This window comes from Stegastes partitus, unplaced genomic scaffold, assembly GCF_000690725.1.
Source record: "Stegastes partitus isolate 25-593 unplaced genomic scaffold, Stegastes_partitus-1.0.2 Scaffold718, whole genome shotgun sequence".
NCBI lineage: Eukaryota > Metazoa > Chordata > Actinopteri > Pomacentridae > Stegastes > Stegastes partitus.
Genome location: NW_007578449.1, coordinates 167,934 through 188,614, shown reverse-complemented (window position 1 = coordinate 188,614; position 20,681 = coordinate 167,934). Strand labels below are relative to the sequence as shown.

Sequence of the window (20,681 nt, the reverse complement as noted above, 5' to 3'; positions counted from 1 at the left end):
TTTCATACGAGGGTCATTTCATTATGAATAAGAAATGCATTCACACCAACACAGCACGCACGCAGCCTGTTCATTCATACCCGATGACCCGTAATCAGTTTATAATAATCGGGCCGCTCAACAGCCACGAATAAGCAGCAGGGTTAAGTGTGTCTGAGTGTGTGTCTGTTAAATGTTGTGAAGTGTCGCTGTGACAACAAGGATCTGATTTTCATCATTCATTACTCATCTGTAGGTACAGTAAGAATGTTTATTTTAGCAAGAATATATTTATTTGAAGTGAGGGTGAACAGAAAAGTCCAAGCTGAATCAGCACAGAGGAGGCACATTTTTTTATTTTCACTTTTTTTTTCTGTCAAAATAAGTCTTCAACAAACATCACATTTTCTCAAATAAAGCTCTGTCCAGTCACAAACAGACAAAAGCCGCAGCATCTTTACATAGTTTAACTGGATAAACGCTCAGACGTTCACTTTCTGCCTGTGGTTTCACTTCCAAATAAGTGGTTTCAATAAAAGTGTGGCTTCGCTCAGCGCCGGGCTGATCGTCTGACTGCTCGTGTTACTTCCCCTAATGGACTTGGTTTTAGCTGTCGCTGCGTCCTCAGAGCTCAAAGGTGAAGGTCACAAACGAAAGATCACCACGACGACGTGAATGCGGAGAACAACTTTAACAATCTGACCAGTGTTGTACAAGAAAAATAGAAATATCTCCTGTATTGATGTAAACTTCCCACCATGTAAACATTCATCGGAATATATACTGTATGTGTGACATAAGATGAGTGTGTGTTTGTGTGTGTGTGTGTGTGTGTGTGTGTGTGTGTGGTCCCTCGTTCTATGTGGCATATGTCCAGTCACCATACGTCCTTGTATTTGTGCTGTCACCCACGCAATCCTATTTTTAACCCGGGCGTCGTGAGAACACGCACATGCATGCATGTGTGTGTGAACCTGTGTGTCGGGGTGTGTCGTCAGGTTACAGGGTGTGTAAGTGGACTCCTCTTTGTCCTGGTTGATAATTTTAGACAGACGGCCACTGAAACTTTCAACAGTGGGGTCAGATGCTCTGTGCAACCTTTTCCACTGACAGACAGACAGACAGACACACACTCTCACACACACTCACACACACACACACACACACACACACCTGTGTTCATTTCCATAATTACCAGTTAACTCTAAAAACACATCGTGCTTCGGTTCAGGAATTTTTTTGTTATCCTGATGTCTAAAAGTTTGTGTTATGGGTGTATTGTTGTTTGCTGTATTGTACGCACATATCTTACATAAGACAAATATATGTAACCCTTTTCTTAAAGTGCAGATAGTCTGGTTTTCTTTCAAAGTGAAGTTTAAAATTTCAATCTGGCCAATGAATTAGTTTCAATCCACAATAACGATAATAGTTACAGGATATCATTGGAATTTAGTCCAAGTTGGTGATATATGTAATCATTAAGGATGCTACATGGCAGTGAAACCCATTGTTATTGTGGTGCAATGGGTGTAAAATGGAGCAAAATAACACTGAAACCTCAAAATGCACTTGAGGTCACAGCCATGCACATAGAATGCATGCAGTATGGGAGGTCACCTAAACCTTTGAACTCAGGGCATTTCTGCAGGTTTGTTTGCCCCAGTGGCATTGTACTGTCTGTGGGCTCATTTTTCACTGCAATATAAAGAAGACCTGCACGTCTATGGACACAGCTCGACCATGGTTAGATGTAGAATAAAGCAAAACTGTTGTTTGTACAGTGTGACCCAGGTATAGTGCTATACATCATAAAAGATACATAGGTTCAATTTCTTTAATTATTTATGTTACAAAAATGTAAAGTATCTGGAGTCAACATGTGCAACGCTATACCTTAGATATGTGACTGCTTACATTTTTAATGTATTTCCATGCTCGTCTCCTCTCTGCTCTGTTCACACGCAGCCTGCAGACGCTGATTTTTGGTTTATTTGTAAATGAGACACATCATAAAGTGATTTTTAACATCATGATTTTAAGCTTAGATTTTGATCATTTCCCAACAGAGCAGCACATCACACATGATCAGTTCAAGGACCACTGAAAAGTTGTATGATTCTTCCGTTTTTATAGGTTCTCGCTTTTCATGCTTTTCAAACTCAACAGAGTTCAGGTGGTTGAAACGGTGTAAAAATAAAATTAAAAAAACTAAAAAATTGTGAGACCAGAGCTGTTCCAACTTCAGCAAAGTAAAATGTTTTGGAGTGCCTCATGATTTCTATTAAGAGCTCGAACATGTAGATGCTGGATCAGCAGTTAATAAAAGAGCGTGATGACGATGTGACGGCTCTGCACCCACCTGTGTCGGCTCTTTCAGGTGGGTGCAGCGTGGGGGGCGGTGCAGACTGCTGTGTGTTTACTGAAGACCGACGAGGCACCGGTTAGAAAGACTGAGAGAAAACTGACATGTAGAGAAACCGATGAACATATAGTCAAGAAAATTTCAAGAAAATGGGAACAGGAAGTCTAATAGGGCGAGAGTCCAAGACATGGAGAGAGAGATGACTGCTGACTCATCCTCTGACAGAACAGATCTGTCTCCGACTCCAGCTCGTCACCCCAAAGTGCTGCTGGCAGTGTCTCCTCCAAGCTGTTCCCAGCTCTCCTCAACCAAATATCTCCAGCTGAGCGTGCTGAAATGTGGTCTCATAATATGAATAATTAATTTACATACTAAATTATACTCCGATCTAGTTCGCTTAGTGATTCAGCTGCTCTGTGGTGAGAGGGCTGTGTCACAGCTAAGCATGACAGGGCTGATTTAAGTTCCTGTGTACACTTGTACTTCTTTTAATGATAGCAGTGTTTCTAAATGCTTCTTGTTGTTTTCCTGTTGTTTTTAGGAAGGCGATCTCCCGCTCAGGCGTCCATTACCTCGGTCCACCCCAACCATCACTTCCTCCAGCATCCAACGGACCCAACAAGGAGCTACGTACCTGCGTGGACTGGACGGTCAGACAAGTTCATACACTCATATGATATAACTAAGCCTGAATCGTGATCAGGTTTAGTTTTTTTTTTTTTGTCATATGAACAAAATACATACACATGGATACATTAATTCCTTTTTTCAGATAGTGTACAAAAAGACATTTGTTTCTGTTTGGCTGAGTCACTCAATGACATTTGGATTTTCATGCCAGCAGATTTATGAACAGACTGGTTTCAGCCGGCGTATGTTTGTGTGGAAATGAAAGGCAGCAGTTTCTTTGTGGTCATTAGTAGAAAACGCCTCGGTAACAAACTGTGGGGAGGAAAGTTTTACTCGTCACGACTTCGTGAGACGTGACTTTCTCAGGATTTATTCTGCAGAATTTAATGGATTTTACTTACGAAACATGAATCATAAACTGAATAGCCATTTTCGAGCGCTTTAAAATGTAGCCCCAGAGCTTAGGGAAATGTCAAGATGAAACAACTCTGCAAATTAGACAGCACTGGTCAAAGAGTGCAACAGAAATTCTGGTTGGCATTTTTATTTCCAACTGAAATCCATATGAATAAAAATGTGCCATTTGCAAAGCTATTTCACCTTCATGGAAGATGTTTTCCTATTTCATTTGAAGCCATTTGGGATCTTCTAAAGGCAGGTCGTAACAAAAATGAGTGCAATTTTGTAAAATGCCCACATTTTGTCAAATCAAGGGAGAGGGCATTTTCTGTAATCGGCGACATTTTCTTCATAATGGACGAATAATCTAAAAGCTGTGGCCCAGAGGTGTCCCGCCAGGCAGGATGTTTATCAGCTCCACCAGTTTAGATCATATAAAGCACATCTAACCTGCTATCTCTTTTCATCTAATAAGATTATCTGATTGCAGACAGCAACCTAATCATGATCTACGATTCATTTTAAATGAGTTTGCGAAATGACATTTAAAATACTTCAAAACATTTGTAAACGGCATCACAATTTTTCCTGAAATCAGCTTAATGATCCCAGATTTCTGTAATGATGATAATCTCAGTTTGAAACATGGTGTGTAGAGTTAAACTGCTGCCAACTCACCCGGTAAGAAAGACACACTTCTGAACGATTGTGAGGGAGGGAGATTCTTGCTTTAATATTGTTAAAGTTGAAGCAATTTGAGGTGCACAAGGTTAAAAAAACCCCCAAAGTAACATGAAAACTGCTTCAAATTCACTGAAAAGATGAATAAAAAATGGTGTGAAAACTGCATCTTGTGTAATAAAGATGTTAAACACTTTGGTAATAATCTGTTACAATAATTAGCCACCGAGTGAATCATGCATCAATACTGCATAGTAAATAAAATGTGCTGAATTATTAACAGGAACGTAGACTAACAGTCGTGGGCCTACATCTGAGATTTCCCCTGGGTTCCATCTGCAGGGACACTTCCACCACGTCATCACTGCCCTTTATCTTTTTACACCGTGCACACACACCTATATAATTATTGCACTTAATCACTCATTAATATGTGGTCATGGGATGATGTGACCTCCTTTTAGATGCCAATAAGTCATGTGTGTAATAACAGCTACGTAACAAAGACATACACACCGATTACTGCGGAAAAGAGTGCAGCAAAGTAAGAAATGGAGAAAGAACTGTAGTGTGTTAGAACATGAGCATCAAATAGTCACTGCGATTGATTAAACTACCGAAGTATATCCTAGAGTTTGTCGATATGTAAATGATTTTCTAACCGGCCACTGTCGGTCCAACAGTTGCTGATATATTTGGTGTTTGGCGCTACGGTGTCAGGTCAGTGTTACATGGATTTATTTGCCCACAACAATATTAGTGTTGACCAACGCATACTGATCACCTGTTTTTTTTACTTTTAGGGAAGAATGATTGTTGTTCAATCAGTCCAGAGTTCACGAATGATTAATATCATAAACACCAAATTTGTCCAAAACTGATGCATTCAATTTAACGCTCAATAACTTTATAAAATCTAAACAATTTAAAAAGTCAATACTGTGCTATATAACAGAACGACACTCAAAAGAGTCATTTTCAACAGAAGTACCTGGGTAATTTTACTTAAGTTACATTTTTAGGGAATGACATTTAATTGTAACAGAGTGTGTTTCTCGTTACACAGTGATTGTGGTACTTTTATTGGGGTAAACAACCTGACCCTGTCCTCCACCACTGCTCATGCTTGACTGATTGTTTACCTATTACACACATCTGCCTTATTCAGATACTGTTTCTGCACTAATCCTTCTTGTAAAACTTCAATTAAACTGATTTTAAATAACCACTAATCTCAGAGGATCTGTCCCTTTCTTCAGTCCCTGACCAGTTTGTTAGATGAACATCATTATTCAGCTTTTATTAACCTACTGATTCCTTTACATGCAGTTTTTCTTCTCGTGGGAAAACTATATTTAAAGATTAAATTATTCACCAATAAATCAACTGTGCTAACATTCAATATCTATTACTACCTACTATGTATAATAATACTGATAACTTACAGAAGCATCCTTTTGCTAACATATACACTACTCATGAAGTATTATACACTTATTAGTGTTGGTGTGCATGTAGATGTGTGTGATGCAGGTGTGTGTTTACTCATGAATCTGCAGCTCCGCCAGTGTTTTGGTAGCACCTTACATTAACATGCACTGTGAAATTACCCACCTCCTCAGCAGCGGCAATTATGTGCTTGACACACTTGTTGACCGCGCTCGCTCCTGAGTGTCTGCGCGCATATGGTCGCAGTTTATTGTGACTGAAAATAATCAGCCGCACTAAAGACTGAGACGTGAGCAAGGATGGCGCGAGTCATTTATGCGACTTACAGTTATTTCTTTCTCTCTTATGCAGGAGAACGCAGTGAATGGGGATCACCTGTGGATGGAGACGAGTTGTTCCGGAGAGCTCTGTTATCTGGGAGAGGACACCTGCCTACTCAAGACTGCAGTGAGTAGTGTACAGTGTGACTGTGTGTGTGTGTGTGTGTGTGTGTGTGTGTGTGTGATGGAGTTGCTGAGAGAGTGCTTTCTCCTGGCATTTTTCTAACTATCTTGTAAGTATAGTTAAAAAAAAAAAGCCCTGAAGTCTTGTAAAGGCTCTTGAGTGGCCTTTGTGACCTTTGAATCCCTCCAAACTGACAACTAATGCCTATATACAGTATGTATTATTTATCTGTATTATTTTGCATTCAGAAAACCTGCACATGACGTGGGAGGTCAAGAAGCCATAAGCCTATAGAACAGGCTTTAGGGGTTGAACAGTGTATTTTTTTAGGGCAGATATGAATACATATGATTAGTAATCAAGGAGATATATGTATGTACATATATATAGATATATGTACATTTTCATTAAAAAAAAAAGTAACACAAACACAACATGAAACTTAATAGACATGTATTTTCTTATGTATGTTTTACATCTGTTTATATAAAATACATCTTTTCAACATTTGTCCATCAGTATTTATAGACTATTACAGGTGACATGTTACCATTGAGCTTGGGGTGGGACATTTCTCAGGATTCCTACAGGTAGAGAAACGTGACTGATTCAGAGCCCAAGTATCCCATCCATCCATCCATTATCTATACAACACTTAATCCTCACTAGGGTCATGGGGGGCTGGAGTCTATCCCAGCTGACTCAGGGTGAAGGCAGGGGACACCCTGGACAGGTCACCAGTCTATCACAGGGCTACACTTAGAGACAGACAACCAAGCACACTCACATTCACACCTACGGACAATTTAGAATCACCAATTAACCTCAACATGTTTTTGGACTGTGTGGGAGGAAGCCGGAGAACGTGGAGAGAACCCACGCTGCACGGGGAGAACATGCAAACTCCACTGCGGGTGTCCTCACTGGAATGCGAACTGGTGACCTTCTAGCTGCGAGATGACGGTGCTAACCACCGAGCCACCTTGCAGCCCTCAAGTATCCCATTTTTAGATTCATTTCTTTTCTTGAGAATCATTTAACACAATACCAATAATTGGAAAAATGTTAGATATTGGATCTGATGATTCACAAGACAGATAATTAATCAACCCCTCATGGGCTTCACTCAGGTACAAATGCTACATGATGTGGTGAAACAAACTGAATATCTGATTGGACTGTATGTCGATTTGAGACGGTAGAAAATGGCAGAAATCTAGTCTGTAAATTGATTTATGTGCATGTTTCTAAATGTGTATTCCTGATGTAATAAGTTGTCTGTGATTGGCAATAATAAGTATGCACATGATTGGAATGTTTAGAATCAGTTGATTAACTTATTAATACAAATAGTGTTACTCTAATTGAGGGATTTCCAGTCTTTTCAGTCTCTTGAACAGTTTGCATCATTGACGGTATCATTGTGGAGTGAAGTCATTTGAGCTAAATACTGAATATATGGTCTCCCTTTGTCTTTTTTTGTCCACCATTTGATTGTGTGTTGACAGAAGGAGAAAGGCTACATTATGTCTTGTTATATTTGCAAAATTAAAAATAGAAGCAGTTCTCTCAGCAGTCCCTCACATGGATTTCATGAACTACCCCATGATTAAAGGCTGTGATGACGAGATGGTGGCCTTACATACTGATAACTTATACTTTAATTTAAAAAGAAATGCATCTGCAGAGTAGTTAAACAAATCAATAAATAAGTTTGTCGTTTTCAAAGCGGACATTACATTCATCCCCCATTAAAGTGAAAAGAATCGATGACTTCCTGTTGATTCAATATCAGATTCTGATCCGTGATCTGCCAGGTGGGGCTCGTCTAAACACTGGGCAGACAGCTAGAGACAAGCCAGATGCGGTAAAGTTACATTTTTACACAGAAAGAGTTTTGAGAAAGAGAACCCACTAAGCTCTTTCTAAAAGCCTTCTGGCTGTGATTTTATTGCCTCATGTGGACTAATTTGTACTCATCTCCAGTCAAGTTATGGTTCCTCGTCGCTCTTATTCGCTTCAACGGCAGAGCACGTGGTTTCACTGGAATTGGAGTGTATTTTTTAAACAGGATGCCCCACGCTCACTCATGCAATCCGTGTCAACAAAGCAGCGAAGATATTACTTAGAAATCAGAGAAAGAGCCTTCTTGAGTGTCATTAACCACGAGCAGGTCTGTGTAGAAAGTGTTTAAATTATAGGTATTGTGGACCTTCTGTCGCTCTGCACACCTCTAACAAGGACGAAACAACCTGTAATGGAGTGCTGAGAAACAACCTTTAATTCTGACAATAATATAATGACATATCCGTATGTTTCCACTGATGGCAGGAAAATTACAGAGTTTGAGAACATGGTGAGGCCAAAAGATGTCAGAAAGACTGACCTGCAGCAAAAAAATAAATAAACCCACTGTAATCTCACTTTGATGAATTTAATGAGATAGATTTTCTATGTCCAGAAGGATAGGCTGACCTCAGTGGAATCTGAGAGCGTTTTGAGAAATCATGGTTGACATAAATAAACACATACCTGTGCTCAGTGAGATATGGCTGATTTAGTCTGATTCACCACATGTAGACTGCATTTCTAAGCCTGTCGGTGGCTGTGCATTTCACGCTGCATTCCTCCGTCTTTACCCAATCTGTGCGCTACCATTTTCAAAATCCACTTTTGCTACAGGAAACAACAACAACCTCCAAGCAGCGACCTACATGCCACATCTGTTCTTCTTCATCTTATGTGTGCTTTGAATCTAATTAAACTACAGCTACATGATCACAAGCAACTCGTGAACGCACCTCGGAAACTCCAGATTCTCGTTGGACTCTGATGACCGACGTTGATTCGTTTCCTCATGGCCATAGTTTTCTGCAACATCGACTCAACCAGTGTACCAATCTGTTTCATTTTGTACACACTTCTTTACATATACAGAAGCTGAAGTTTCCACAGACTTCCCCTATAGGATACCGAAAATGAAATCTTCTTTCTCATTTTCTTTTCATCATAGAAGTCGAATCACGGTCAGTTTCATAGTTTTTTTTTTTTTTTGGTGGTGCTTTGTTTTGCAGCGAATTATCCATTTTAATTACAGCACTCGCCTCCTCACATGCACTCCGCCACTATTTTACAGGAGTACACAGTCGCTGCATTCTGGATTTTGCACTGCCCAAGATGATTGTGATTGATGTAAAGAAATACAAACAGGCCAGAGAGGTGTTCCCTGATAGTAGAATGATAATAGTCAGACCATTCTGCACCACTGTGGACACAGGTCTGGCTGTGGGAGACTATAGTGCATACAGTACCTTAAAAATTAGATTTTAGATACTAAAGAATGTAAGTATTGTAAATTGAACATATTGGACCGTGTGAAACTAACCCCTATGAAACAATGTGGTTGCCTGAAAGATGCAACTGAGGCTTTGCACTCAAATTAATATAAGATGACTGCTGTAGAACATGTTGTGTCTTACCTCAGTTTATTAATCCCCAAAGCTACTACTGACCAACGGCATCAGTAGGTTAGTTTTCGTTGCCTTGTTTGCTTGTCCGCTTGTGTTCTAGAGTTCTAGTTATCATGAAAAAAGCTCCCAGTGCAGCAGCCTTGGTAGAACTCTGACGCAGGGAGAAATGCAGTGCAGCTCGTTCATCAGTCCGACAGTTTCTCTGTTCTTTCATCACTCGTTAACTTGGACAAAACAGCATCTCAGTGGGTTAAATCAAAGCAAAATGAAAACAACGATTCTGAGTCAATAAAAAAACAAGCCCGACCCTGAAGAAGACTTAGAGTCGGTACAAGTTGGTCTGTTTGTTTGCCGATACGCTGCTCCAAGAATAAATTAATGACATTTTTTCACTTAAAACAGAACTGCCTTGCTTTTATTCCCCCTCAGTTGTCTGCACTGCTTTTTAAGAGCAAGCATGACTTCAGTAAACACCTTCTCGTTCATCAGATTGATCACATTGTTTATTATCGTATCATCAGTACTATAAAATGTATGTCCAACCCGTTCCTATGACAAAGGATAAAACAGAAAATCAACTGCAGTAACATTTATAAACAGGGGACAGACACCTTTACTATTTACTACTACGGAAATGGAACAAATGTTCACTTACAAAGCCACATTCCTTTCAGTCATTCTCTAAATGTTATATTATATTTACTTAACCCCTACATTTATCAGTGTTTGTGTGTGACCCAGTAAAGGCCCGCTGTGTTCTAAATCATCTTTAAAGACTACAATGTCATTTTGAATCGATTTTCGTTTTGATTTATGAGCTGCATTTTAGTTAACACTATTTATTAAATTTCTTCTGAACTTTAAATCCTCTCAGTTGCGACATGTGGCGTGTGTTTGCTTATGTAACAATCACAAACCGTGTGACTTTAGCACTTCTCAAAACTGGAGTTACAAGGTGCTTTGCAAGAAAAAGCCACAATGAAACATTAAAAGACACTGGGGACACTGGGGAGCTTGTTCCTTTGTGTTGGAGCTACTTGAGTAAGTGCATGGTTCCCCTTTTTTCAAGCCTGGACGGTGGAACTTGTAGAAGCAGCCGATGTTCTCATCTGAAGGGTCGAGGTGCAGAATAAGGAGTTAATAGTTTTGAGATGCAGAGTGGAGCCAGGCAGTGTAGACATTTAGAAGTAATCAATTGAATCTTAAATTGAGTTTATTAACAAATGGGGAGCCAGAGTAGTTCAGCCAGGACCGGGGTAATGTGTTCCCTTTGTCCAGTGTTTGTGAGGAGTCTTGCTGCTGTGGTCTGAACAAACTACAACCAAACAACCAAACCACAGGTTCTTACATAATTATGAAAACTGTAACATGGACTTGTGTCATATTTTCCTTCCCTTTCTGAAGACATTGTGACCTTTAAAGACTAGCTGACATTTATTTCTTAATGTCTAAACTTTACTAGACACTCACATAAACCCTCAATACCCAAGATTACAAAGATCGGGTGGATTTCCAGAGCTCTCATTTGATAGGACCTCCCACCTCGTCACAGGCAAAACATGTGACTTGCTGAACATTTTCTTATTGATATACACCACAGTTTACCAATGTTCCCTGAACGCCCCACGCTGCAGGCTGCGGTAGCTGCTGTTGGTATCTGTGGTGTTGCTCAAACAGGTGTTCGACCAAAGATGACTTTAGAAAAAATAAACTAGTTCGTTCTAATGTCAGATTTGTCCAAGAGGATGACTGATTTTTTTCTACAAGCAGCGTACGTAGGTGTGCTCCGTTTTTCACAAGAAGACCTCATTTTTAGGTGTAAATACAACAGTACATGATGTTATAAAAGTTCTATGTTCCACCACTGTGGTCCACACAGCAGCTGCCTGTGCCAGTTACACTAATACAGCTTTATTGTCATCCTTTAGGTACACCAGTGCGACCAGTTGAAATTTTAGCTTGCACTCTCTCAATAAAAGCTTGCAAATGCGACCATTTTAGTTTCAGTCTGGAGCCCTGGTTTCACAGAGCTTGCAAATGTCACCATCGCTACAAAAAGCTCATGTGTGATGAACAAGTTTCTCTGTTGATGCTGTTCAGTTTACAAAACCTCTAAGTCCTGAACACTCTATCGGTCCAAGCATCTTGAAGAAGAACATTTTGCCTCCTTGCATTTGTCTTGTTAAAAGGGGTTTTGTGGCGGGGCTTAAACAGCGAGAGAACATTCACAACTGTTAACCAGTGAGATATGAGAGTGAGCGGCTGCTTTTTATGTGAGAGCAGCCCTGAACTATTAAGTGTTGCTCACCGAGGCAGTGAACCCATTGACTTGAGGTGGGACCAGTCCATTATCAGCTGTCAAAAATATTACTCATAATGAGTAGTTTGTCTGTTGTATGAGCAAGGGCAGGAGAGCAATACTATTTATCCAAGACAAACAGCACTTTGGCATCTTGAGTGTTTTTTCTTTAACAGTCACGCTGTGTGACAAATGACGGAGGCTATCACTGAGCCCTCAAATCAACTTTTTCTTACACCTCTCATTTGTAGTTTTCAGTGGTAGAGATGGCTTATTTTCTTTTAGTCAGATTAGTACCATGACTACAGGGATGATGATGTTGGTCATTCCTGTGGTCCTTTCTGAAATATCTTAGCAACCAAATGGTGGATTGCCAATCATATTGCTACAAATATTGATAGCACTCAGAGTATGGGTACTATCAAGAAGGTGGCAGCAGCAGGTCTGAATCTTAAAGAGTACACATTATGCACATTGTCAGGCTTGTATTTTATTTTTGAGGTCTACTAGAATATGTTTGCATGCTTAAATGTCAAAAAATTGAATGGATTGCTACAAAAGCGTGGTCACAGATAATGCATCCTACTGATTGTGGTGATGCCCCTAGTTTTATTTAGGTTTGGAGTTATGGTTCTGAGTTATGTTTCTCAGCATTCATTGGGTGGAAATTTGGTGCAGATACCGCCACTCCCACATACTCTCACTCAGGATGAATTGTTACATTTCTGGTGGACCTTTGGCTTTTCATCGAGCTTCATCATCAAGTCAGAATTTGCCCAAACAAATGATACCCACATCAACCTACACCTTGTGTTTGCTGCTAATTCGAAAATGTAAACAGTTTACCTGCTCTGCATATGTGTTAATATTCGGCTGAAGGCACAACTTTACCTAAATACAGCCTGACAGTTGATGAAATATACATAAACTCCTGTTGGTTAATATTTTAAGTCCATTAACTTAAAAATAAATTAGTTATATTTGGTACATGCTTTCCAATCTTGCAGTTGCTGTTAGCAGTCACAGAAAAGTTTGTGTCGACTTGAGTGCGGTTTGAAGTTGCAGCAGGTTGGCGTGCTGCTTTCAGAAACACCAACAACGTTAATCTGATGCAACACAATTCATCGTTATCCATTTTGTGTCATGATGACTAAAGATGAGAAATGTCAAGGTGTCCCTTTTTTATTCCTGAAGTGTCATTAGTGCTGTTGATAAAAAGGCCTCTGAAGCTTTTTAAACTGAAGGAGAAGAAAAAGTGAAATGTTCAGCACATCTGAGTATGCATTTGTGTGTCTGTATGCTTTTATCAGGGTGTGTGTATCGTCAGTGTGTATCTTTGCACCGCTTGTGTTTGTTGTGTGTCTTCTTGGTTGGATTGTGTGTCTTACGCTGCCCTCTGTGCTCTGTATCTTCTTTAAGAAGTCGGCCCCCAGGAGGAAATGTGCAGCCTGCAAGATCGTCGTTCACACTGGCTGCATAGAGCAACTAGAAAAGGTATCGCACACACACACACACACACACACACACACACACACACGTTCATTTTTCAGGTCAGACAGTTTTTTCTGAAAATTGAGTTTTCTACGACGTTATTTCTGTTGGATTCTGCTGAATCACTCACACAAGAAGCTTTGCTATTTTTCTAAGATCTTTAAAGGTTGCGTCTAGTTTTGTACAATCTCTCGTACCAATTGAGATGTATTCAGTATTATATGCAGACATACAATGCTGATTAAATTTGACCACAGCAACCAAAAGAGCATTTTTTTTTTTTTAAATCAACAATCCACAAAAAAATAATTTGCAGGACATTTTGTACTCCGAATACAGTGTTTTTTGTTTTTTTTTAATCATTGCCTTAGTGTTGGAGACGTATTTGTGTATTTCAGCTCTAATGTATGCATATGGTTTATATGCCATCCTGGTATTTAAAAAATTCTGGAATGAAATTTAATATATGTAAAATTGTGTGCTAGTATTTGTTGTTCGCTGTGTTTTCACTTGTTTTCATCTTTATTTCTCTGTTTCTCTCCAGATTAACTTCCGATGTAAGCCAACCTTCAGAGAGGGAGGATCCAGATGCCTCAGAGATGTAAGTGTGTTTGTGTGTCTGAGGTTTGTAAATATGCGTGCGACTATATACAAGAGGAAGAATCTTACCGCATTATTTCTTCCAATGTATGTAAGAGAATAAACTTTTCTCTCTCTCTATGATGGCAGAACATACTGAGGCATCACTGGGTTCACAGACGAAGACAGGAAGGGAAATGTAGGCAGTGTGGAAAGGTGAGTGTACACACACACACACACGCATGCACACACACACACACACACACACACACACACACACACACTCACACACATGGAAATGTTACTGCTGTTCATACAAACTACTTCAGTGTCCTGCTCTCTGTCTTTGCAGAGTTTTCAGCAGAAGTTCTTTCACAGTAAAGAAATCATCGCCATCAGCTGTTCTTGGTGTAAACAGGCTGTAAGTAATGTGTCTGTGGTAATCACTGTAGCGGGAAACAAAGTGGACCCAAGCACTGTTGTTTTTTTTATTTTTTAAAGTAAATACTACGAGTCTAACACAGTGTTTACTAATGAAATACAGTTTATTTTCATTAACATAAGCCCAGAGTCCTGTACTTTAAATGGACAGTGTTTCAGGAAGTCTCTGTACTTCGATCCATTTTAATAAATATATTTATTGTTATTTCCACATTAACAAGAAGCTCACATCCTTCCCACTGATAAAGAGGCTAGCAGCACTGATTTGCTGCATGTTTCTCTCGCCCTCTTTCCCTTCATTTCCTGCCATGTCGCTGAAGTTAATTCTGTAATGTGGGCATAAAATGAAGCAAACCTTGGGTACATAAATAATCAATAATCTGTCTCAAGGCTGGAGCCAGAGAACCCACAATGGCATTAAAGCAATGTGCCATTAATAATGCATCTTAATTTAGTACTCAGTTGTTTGTGGAAATATCATAGCCTGTATATAAAAGATGAATGTAGCCTCTGGGTCTGATACATAAAGTCAACGCAGAAGGGCCTTAAAGCTGCAGCAGCCAGCAGGGGGCGACTCTTTGAGTTGCAAAAAGAAGTGTGATTGTATAGAAGTCAGTAATGCTTCTTACTTGGTTTGTTATCTCAGTAAACATTTTCCTGATGCATTTATGGTCCCAGTTGTGAGTTGCAAGTCTTTCTTATGTTTCATGGTATATAATCATGATGTGTTTTCATGCACATCTCATTTGCTTTGTTAAAAAATGTAGATTAACAAGAAGGGCACTCAGAGAACTCAGACCCCTGCCAAGCCAAGACCAGTAGTCCTCTATGATAGGCAAAGCCACAACCAAACCCGTCCTGAAGATCGGGAAATGCTCTCATATTTTTCCAAAACAATCAGGGTTTCTCCTTTGTCCATCAGCTTCTGTTAAAATTGGCCTGATAGTTTTCACTTAATCCTATTGATTAAAACTAAACTAATGAATAGACAGACTGCAGTTTCCTTGGCAGTGATAATTACATACATAATCCACCAACTTCACTCTGGACATTTTCAGAGGTACTACTTTTCTCTGAAGAAACATTTCCTGTGAAAGCTGGCAACAAGATTTGTGGATTATCAAGTGTACCTAGCAGCAGATACCACAAAACCTTCCTAAGAATGGTACTGCATCTGTGACGAGGCCCTGTGAACTGAGGGGGCTAATAAACCAGTATGGGACAGCATGATAGAAGTTCCTCATACCTCCTGTAGAGCTGGAGGCTGTTGTAGAGGCAATCTGACCTTTACCAGGTCAGCAACCTCCTACAGGCCCGGGGCAGGCCTCAAGCAGGAGAGAGTAAATATAGCTCGAGAGAGGGGAGAAAGCAAACAAACAAAATCAAATCAAATAAATAAAACCAAGAGAGTTCATTGAAGATCCAACTGTCCTGACCTGCCCTGGCTCCAGAGCCTCTTCGTCCTAAGGCTGTCCTGCTTTCCTCCTGTATCTGCGTACATACCCAAACGCCTACAGAACTGCACATATATCATTGTCTTTTATCATTTATTATTTGTACCTATTTATTCTGCCTATCTCATGTTCCTGCGGTCACACCTAACTGTCCATACAGGAACAGACGCCGATACAATAAAAATCTCAATTGTTCATCCTCCCACTGCAATAATCAACCAAAAATCTGCACCAAATTCAGATCATAGCTTCTGTTTGTTCTAGTCCCATTTCTGTTTTGTACTAATTCCTACTGTGTTCATAAAGAAAAATAGTAGTCTGTATGTATCTGCCTTTTAATCACTTGTGTGAGACCATAAATGAACCACAGATGGAAGAGTTAATATTTAAATAACTTTAATACAACTGTGACTCTGCTGTAAACTAAATGGTTAATAAAGAGGATAAATTGTGAGTGTTTTCCTTGCAGTTCCACAACAAGGTGACGTGTTTCATGCTGCACCAGATAGAGGAGCCGTGCTCTCTGGGGGCCCACGCTGGAGTCATAGTACCACCCTCCTGGATCATCAAAGTCAGGAAACCACAGGTGTACACTCACACGCACACAACACATTCCCATTTCAGAGCTCCCTCACCAGTCAGCCCACTGGTTGATAAAGTTCAGCAGCTGTCATTTTATGACACTAATGAGAAATGACTTTGTTGGATCTAAATTTAAAACCCTAAAAGAAGACGTGTCACAATCTGTGTGTGTTAATGTGTGTGTGAGTTTGGATATGATGTGATGTGAACTGACACATGTCTGATCTGACTGAGAGAACTCTGGGTTTGTGTCTCCGCTATCATACACACACACATACACACACACACACACACACACATACACATATATCCCTCAGTCACATCACATGCTTCATTGCACTTTTAATTACCATCACGGGGGACATTGTGACAGTGAAGTAACCACTGAACTCTGTGTGTTTGTGTACCCTAGAGCTCACTTAAGAACTCTGCCAGGAGAAAAAAGAGGACTTCTTTTAAACGGAGAACAAGCAAAAAGGGACTGGATGTAAGTGATATCATGGCAGATGGTGCTGTAATCATTTTTAAACTCCTGTTTACCTTTCATCTGATCTAAAAATGTTTTCACTGAACCGCCATGTGCTCCACACAAGTGAAAAATGCGTGTACGTTTGAGTTATTAATACAGATTCAAAAATGAAATCATAAACATGCGGCATGCCACGTGAGGGTCGTGAGCCACAAACGGTCAATGAACCTGACTGATGTTTGTTTAAATGTAACGTTGGAGGAGCTAATATTGACATTTTTAAAATCAGACTAGCATATACATGTAAGGTCAGTACTGTATATGTACTGTATTTTACTGTTCTAACAATTTGATCAAAATTGTTCCATTGACATATGCCTTATGATTCTGATAAGTGCAATGTTGTTATTCAAAAAATAAAAAATGATGTTATACAAGATATAAGGGGAACATGTCCAGAGTAAAAGAAAATCTTTTTAAGTCATCTATCAAACAAAAATTCTGCTCAGTGGAATATCACAATAGTCACATTATCTATCGTCAATCAGTTTACTGCTAATCAACCGAACATTACAGCAGATATGGTCATACCTGTCAATAGAAGGGGATGTAGCTCAGTGGTAGAGCGCATGCTTTGCATGTATGAGGCCCCGGGTTCAATCCCCGGCATCTCCAGTAGCGTTTTGTGGTGGTTAAGGCTTTGGGCAAATGATCTGAAGGTCAGTGATTCAAGCCCAGCATCGCCAATGTGGGCCTTTAACCCTGCAGTGTCCAGAGGCCCTGTGGTGTGGCTGACCCTGTGCTCTCACCACAGCTTCCTAATAACCCGGGTTGTTCAACAATGAAGTTGAATCCTAATCTTAATGTATCCGTGACTATGAGAGCTCAGTATTCGATGATACATTATTACATGAGAACTTGGATAAATAAATCTGCAATCTCTCAGAAAAGGCAAACCAGGTGAACACTTGCCTCCCCCTTTGATGTTTTGTTTCCTCATTGTTCAGATTGTCAGACCTATGTGTGTTTGGTGTTATAAAGTATTGATTAGCCCTCTGAAACCCAAGCAGTTTCTGAGCATTTATTGCTTTCTTTGTCACAGTTTGCCTCACCGTGGGCTGATTTTTCACTCCAGTTTGAAGTCTTTGCTATGGAAACAGGACAACCACGGCTAAACATAGATGGAACTCATAACTGTCTTTTGTGAAGCATTACAGTTACATGACATACATTTTATTAAAAAAAATGAATTATTTCCAATTTCTTTGATTACCTATTTTACAAAAATTGGAAAAAAAATTGGAGTCAACATGTTCAACATTCTTCTAGTGCCTACAGTTATTACCAACACTGGAAAAGAAATGGTGACTCACATCATTAAAGTTTAGTTTCATAAATCTGTTTCCACACTTGTCTCCTTTCTGCTCTGTGTGAACACAGCCTGCAGTTCTGCCCAGTTCAGAGAAAAAGAACCAACACTTTTCCACTTCACTGTTGCACGCAACCGAATCACTAATGGCTTCCTGGTTCCACTGGGGACCGCAGAATTTTTTGTTTTTTACAGAATCTTATTAGAGCAAGCAGTTTATTTTAAGTGAATTTTACAATGAGAAATTTAAAATGAAGTTGGTTTTTTTTTTAGGAAAATTTTACAATTTTAAACTTAAATTTGATAAGTTTTCCAAAGCAAATGGCATGTCACAGATGAGCAGACTGTTTTTTTTTTTTTTTTTTTTTAACAGTTTCTGGTTCTGGTAAATGGCCTCATTTTGGCAATTTAAAAGAATAACATGTCCTTTATACCTCTTTGTAGATTTTGGTGTTCTGAGGCTTACTAGATAAATCTGGCATTAGATTGAGCACGACTGACCAAACACATTTTTTAAGTGAATTTACTGAATGTATTATTTTAGAGACATTTGTAGGTGTCAAATATATAAAAAAAATGATGTGAAACACCCCCAGAAAAGCATCACAGCTGTCACATGTAGAGATTCCAACTAGAGAAGTATTTGTAGTCTGTATTACATGATTACATCAGAACTCAGAGAACGCTCTCCTTCAAATCCAACCCCTCATTTAGATCTCAACTCATGATTTCACCACTATGCATTACATGATTAAATCTGTGTGATTCTGAAGGTGTTCTTTCACATTTAGCACATCTTTGTTTTCCTCTTTAGGAGTCGAAATGGCGTCCGTTCATGTTGAAGCCCCTCCCCTCTCCCCTCATGAAGCCCATCTTGGTTTTTGTCAATCCCAAGAGTGGGGGCAACCAGGTTAGGAAACTTTGACTGTTTTTTTTACATTTATGTTCACTCTGTGTTGTCATTTTAGAGACTGTTTCAGACTGCTGTTTGTTGCTTGTAGTTCAGTTGTAAATCACTGTACCAAACCTCTTCTTATTAGTCTGCTCAGCACAAGATTGCAAGAGTGTATTTTTAAACACTTTTGTCTGTATTTGTATTTTTAAATTCTGTTTTATTAGACAAGCCTGTGTGTCATACTTCTCTCTTTCTGTAGGGTGCCAAGGTGTTACAGATGTTTATGTGGATCTTGAACCCTCGGCAAGTCTTCGACCTGTCACAGGGTGGACTGCGGGAGGCGTAAGTGTTTTATTAAAGTCTACAGCTTGACAGGTTGCTTCACTCCTGATTGTATAAAAAACACTCTTAGAATAAAATTGTATCACTATAGCCCAGTTAGTATCTATTTAAATCTCTTGTCACGGTCCACTGCTGGGGGAAAAACACCACGTCTTCTCACTGCAGCTTTAGTCATTATCTTTTTTTATTGAGATGCACTGCTCATGGTCTGGGCAATTTTCATGAAACTTGGACCAATTGCACCCACTCAACACTAATCAGCACCACTTTCTGCTGAAGAAGGATTTTTTTTTTCATTCTACAATTACGCCTCTCCCTGCTTTTGTTGGCTTTGTGAACTGTCAGGTTGGAGTTGTATCGCAAAGTGCCAAATCTGAGGATCCTTGCCTGTGGAGGAGACGGCACAGTAAGACTCCATTCAGCTGTATTCTACTTATTTATGTCTACGCTGTTCTATACATTTCTGGAGCTCGTGCTGTATGTCTCTGTAGGTGGGGTGGATCCTGTCGGCTCTCGATGAGCTGCAGATGAACCCACAGCCTCCGGTCGCTGTGCTTCCTCTGGGAACAGGAAATGACCTCGCCAGGACGCTCAACTGGGGTGGGGTGAGTTCCTCGCCTTGACTTCTGCCACGGAGCTGACAGGGAGCGACGGGGCGTAGCGCTTCATTCTCCCCGCGTTCATTCATTCACAAGTGTCTGTTTATGTTCAGTCCTACACAGCATCATTCATGTAGATTACTGTAAGTGTATTTGTGTTTATGGGGGCTTTGCAGCTTGAACTGACTGCATTATACACACAGATATGTTCAAATACTTACCGCTCCAATACCTCTGGGAGCTTTAGAGTAGCTCTTCCCACATTCCAGGATGTTTCTCTTTCTGCGTATCTCACCCTTTAAGTCCTGACATTTAACCCCTGTGTGACCTCTACGTAGCACAACACATCAAGCAAAGATAACATACTAAAGACGTTTCCTACAATTAATTTTGTCTGTTTTGTCGTTTACCTCACAACAAACACAATAAACACAGCACAAATTCACACCTGAGAGCAAAAACATACACGTAGCACATCCTCTCGTTGGAAAACATCACAGCAGTGGAGCGTCTACACTGGCTGCAGCAGAGTGAAGGAAGATTTGTTTTACCTTTTTTGGTCCAGTTTAGGGAGAGTTTAGCACTGTTGACTCACTGCTCCTGGGTTGAAGTCTTCAGCTTGGCTTGTATGGTTTCCCTTTGCCTCGTGGGGTTTCTCTGTGTGCTTCTTCAACAGTCCAGCGATGTGCAGGATTAGTTGGTTGTAAATTAGCTGTAGGTGTAAGCCTGCATGGTTGTCAGCTG

The 20,681-nt window shown here is 39.9% G+C and overlaps 1 protein-coding gene and 1 non-coding gene across 2 annotated transcripts in view; both read left to right on the top strand.

Annotated features, from left to right (window-relative positions):
* dgki (diacylglycerol kinase, iota) overlaps positions 1-20,681 on the top strand; it is a 94,380-nt gene that overhangs the window by 41,192 nt on the left and 32,507 nt on the right. Inside the window, exons 2-13 of the mRNA XM_008291109.1 lie at positions 2,886-2,994; positions 5,855-5,950; positions 13,136-13,210; positions 13,752-13,808; positions 13,937-14,002; positions 14,139-14,207; positions 16,151-16,267; positions 16,676-16,750; positions 18,916-19,011; positions 19,256-19,338; positions 19,684-19,744; positions 19,830-19,943. Of these exons, the coding sequence (XP_008289331.1) occupies positions 2,886-2,994; positions 5,855-5,950; positions 13,136-13,210; positions 13,752-13,808; positions 13,937-14,002; positions 14,139-14,207; positions 16,151-16,267; positions 16,676-16,750; positions 18,916-19,011; positions 19,256-19,338; positions 19,684-19,744; positions 19,830-19,943 (1,018 nt within the window). The remainder of the gene's footprint in view (positions 1-2,885; positions 2,995-5,854; positions 5,951-13,135; positions 13,211-13,751; positions 13,809-13,936; positions 14,003-14,138; positions 14,208-16,150; positions 16,268-16,675; positions 16,751-18,915; positions 19,012-19,255; positions 19,339-19,683; positions 19,745-19,829; positions 19,944-20,681) is intronic.
* trnaa-ugc (transfer RNA alanine (anticodon UGC)) lies at positions 17,336-17,407 on the top strand. The gene has a single exon. It is a non-coding gene; the product is annotated as a tRNA-Ala (tRNA).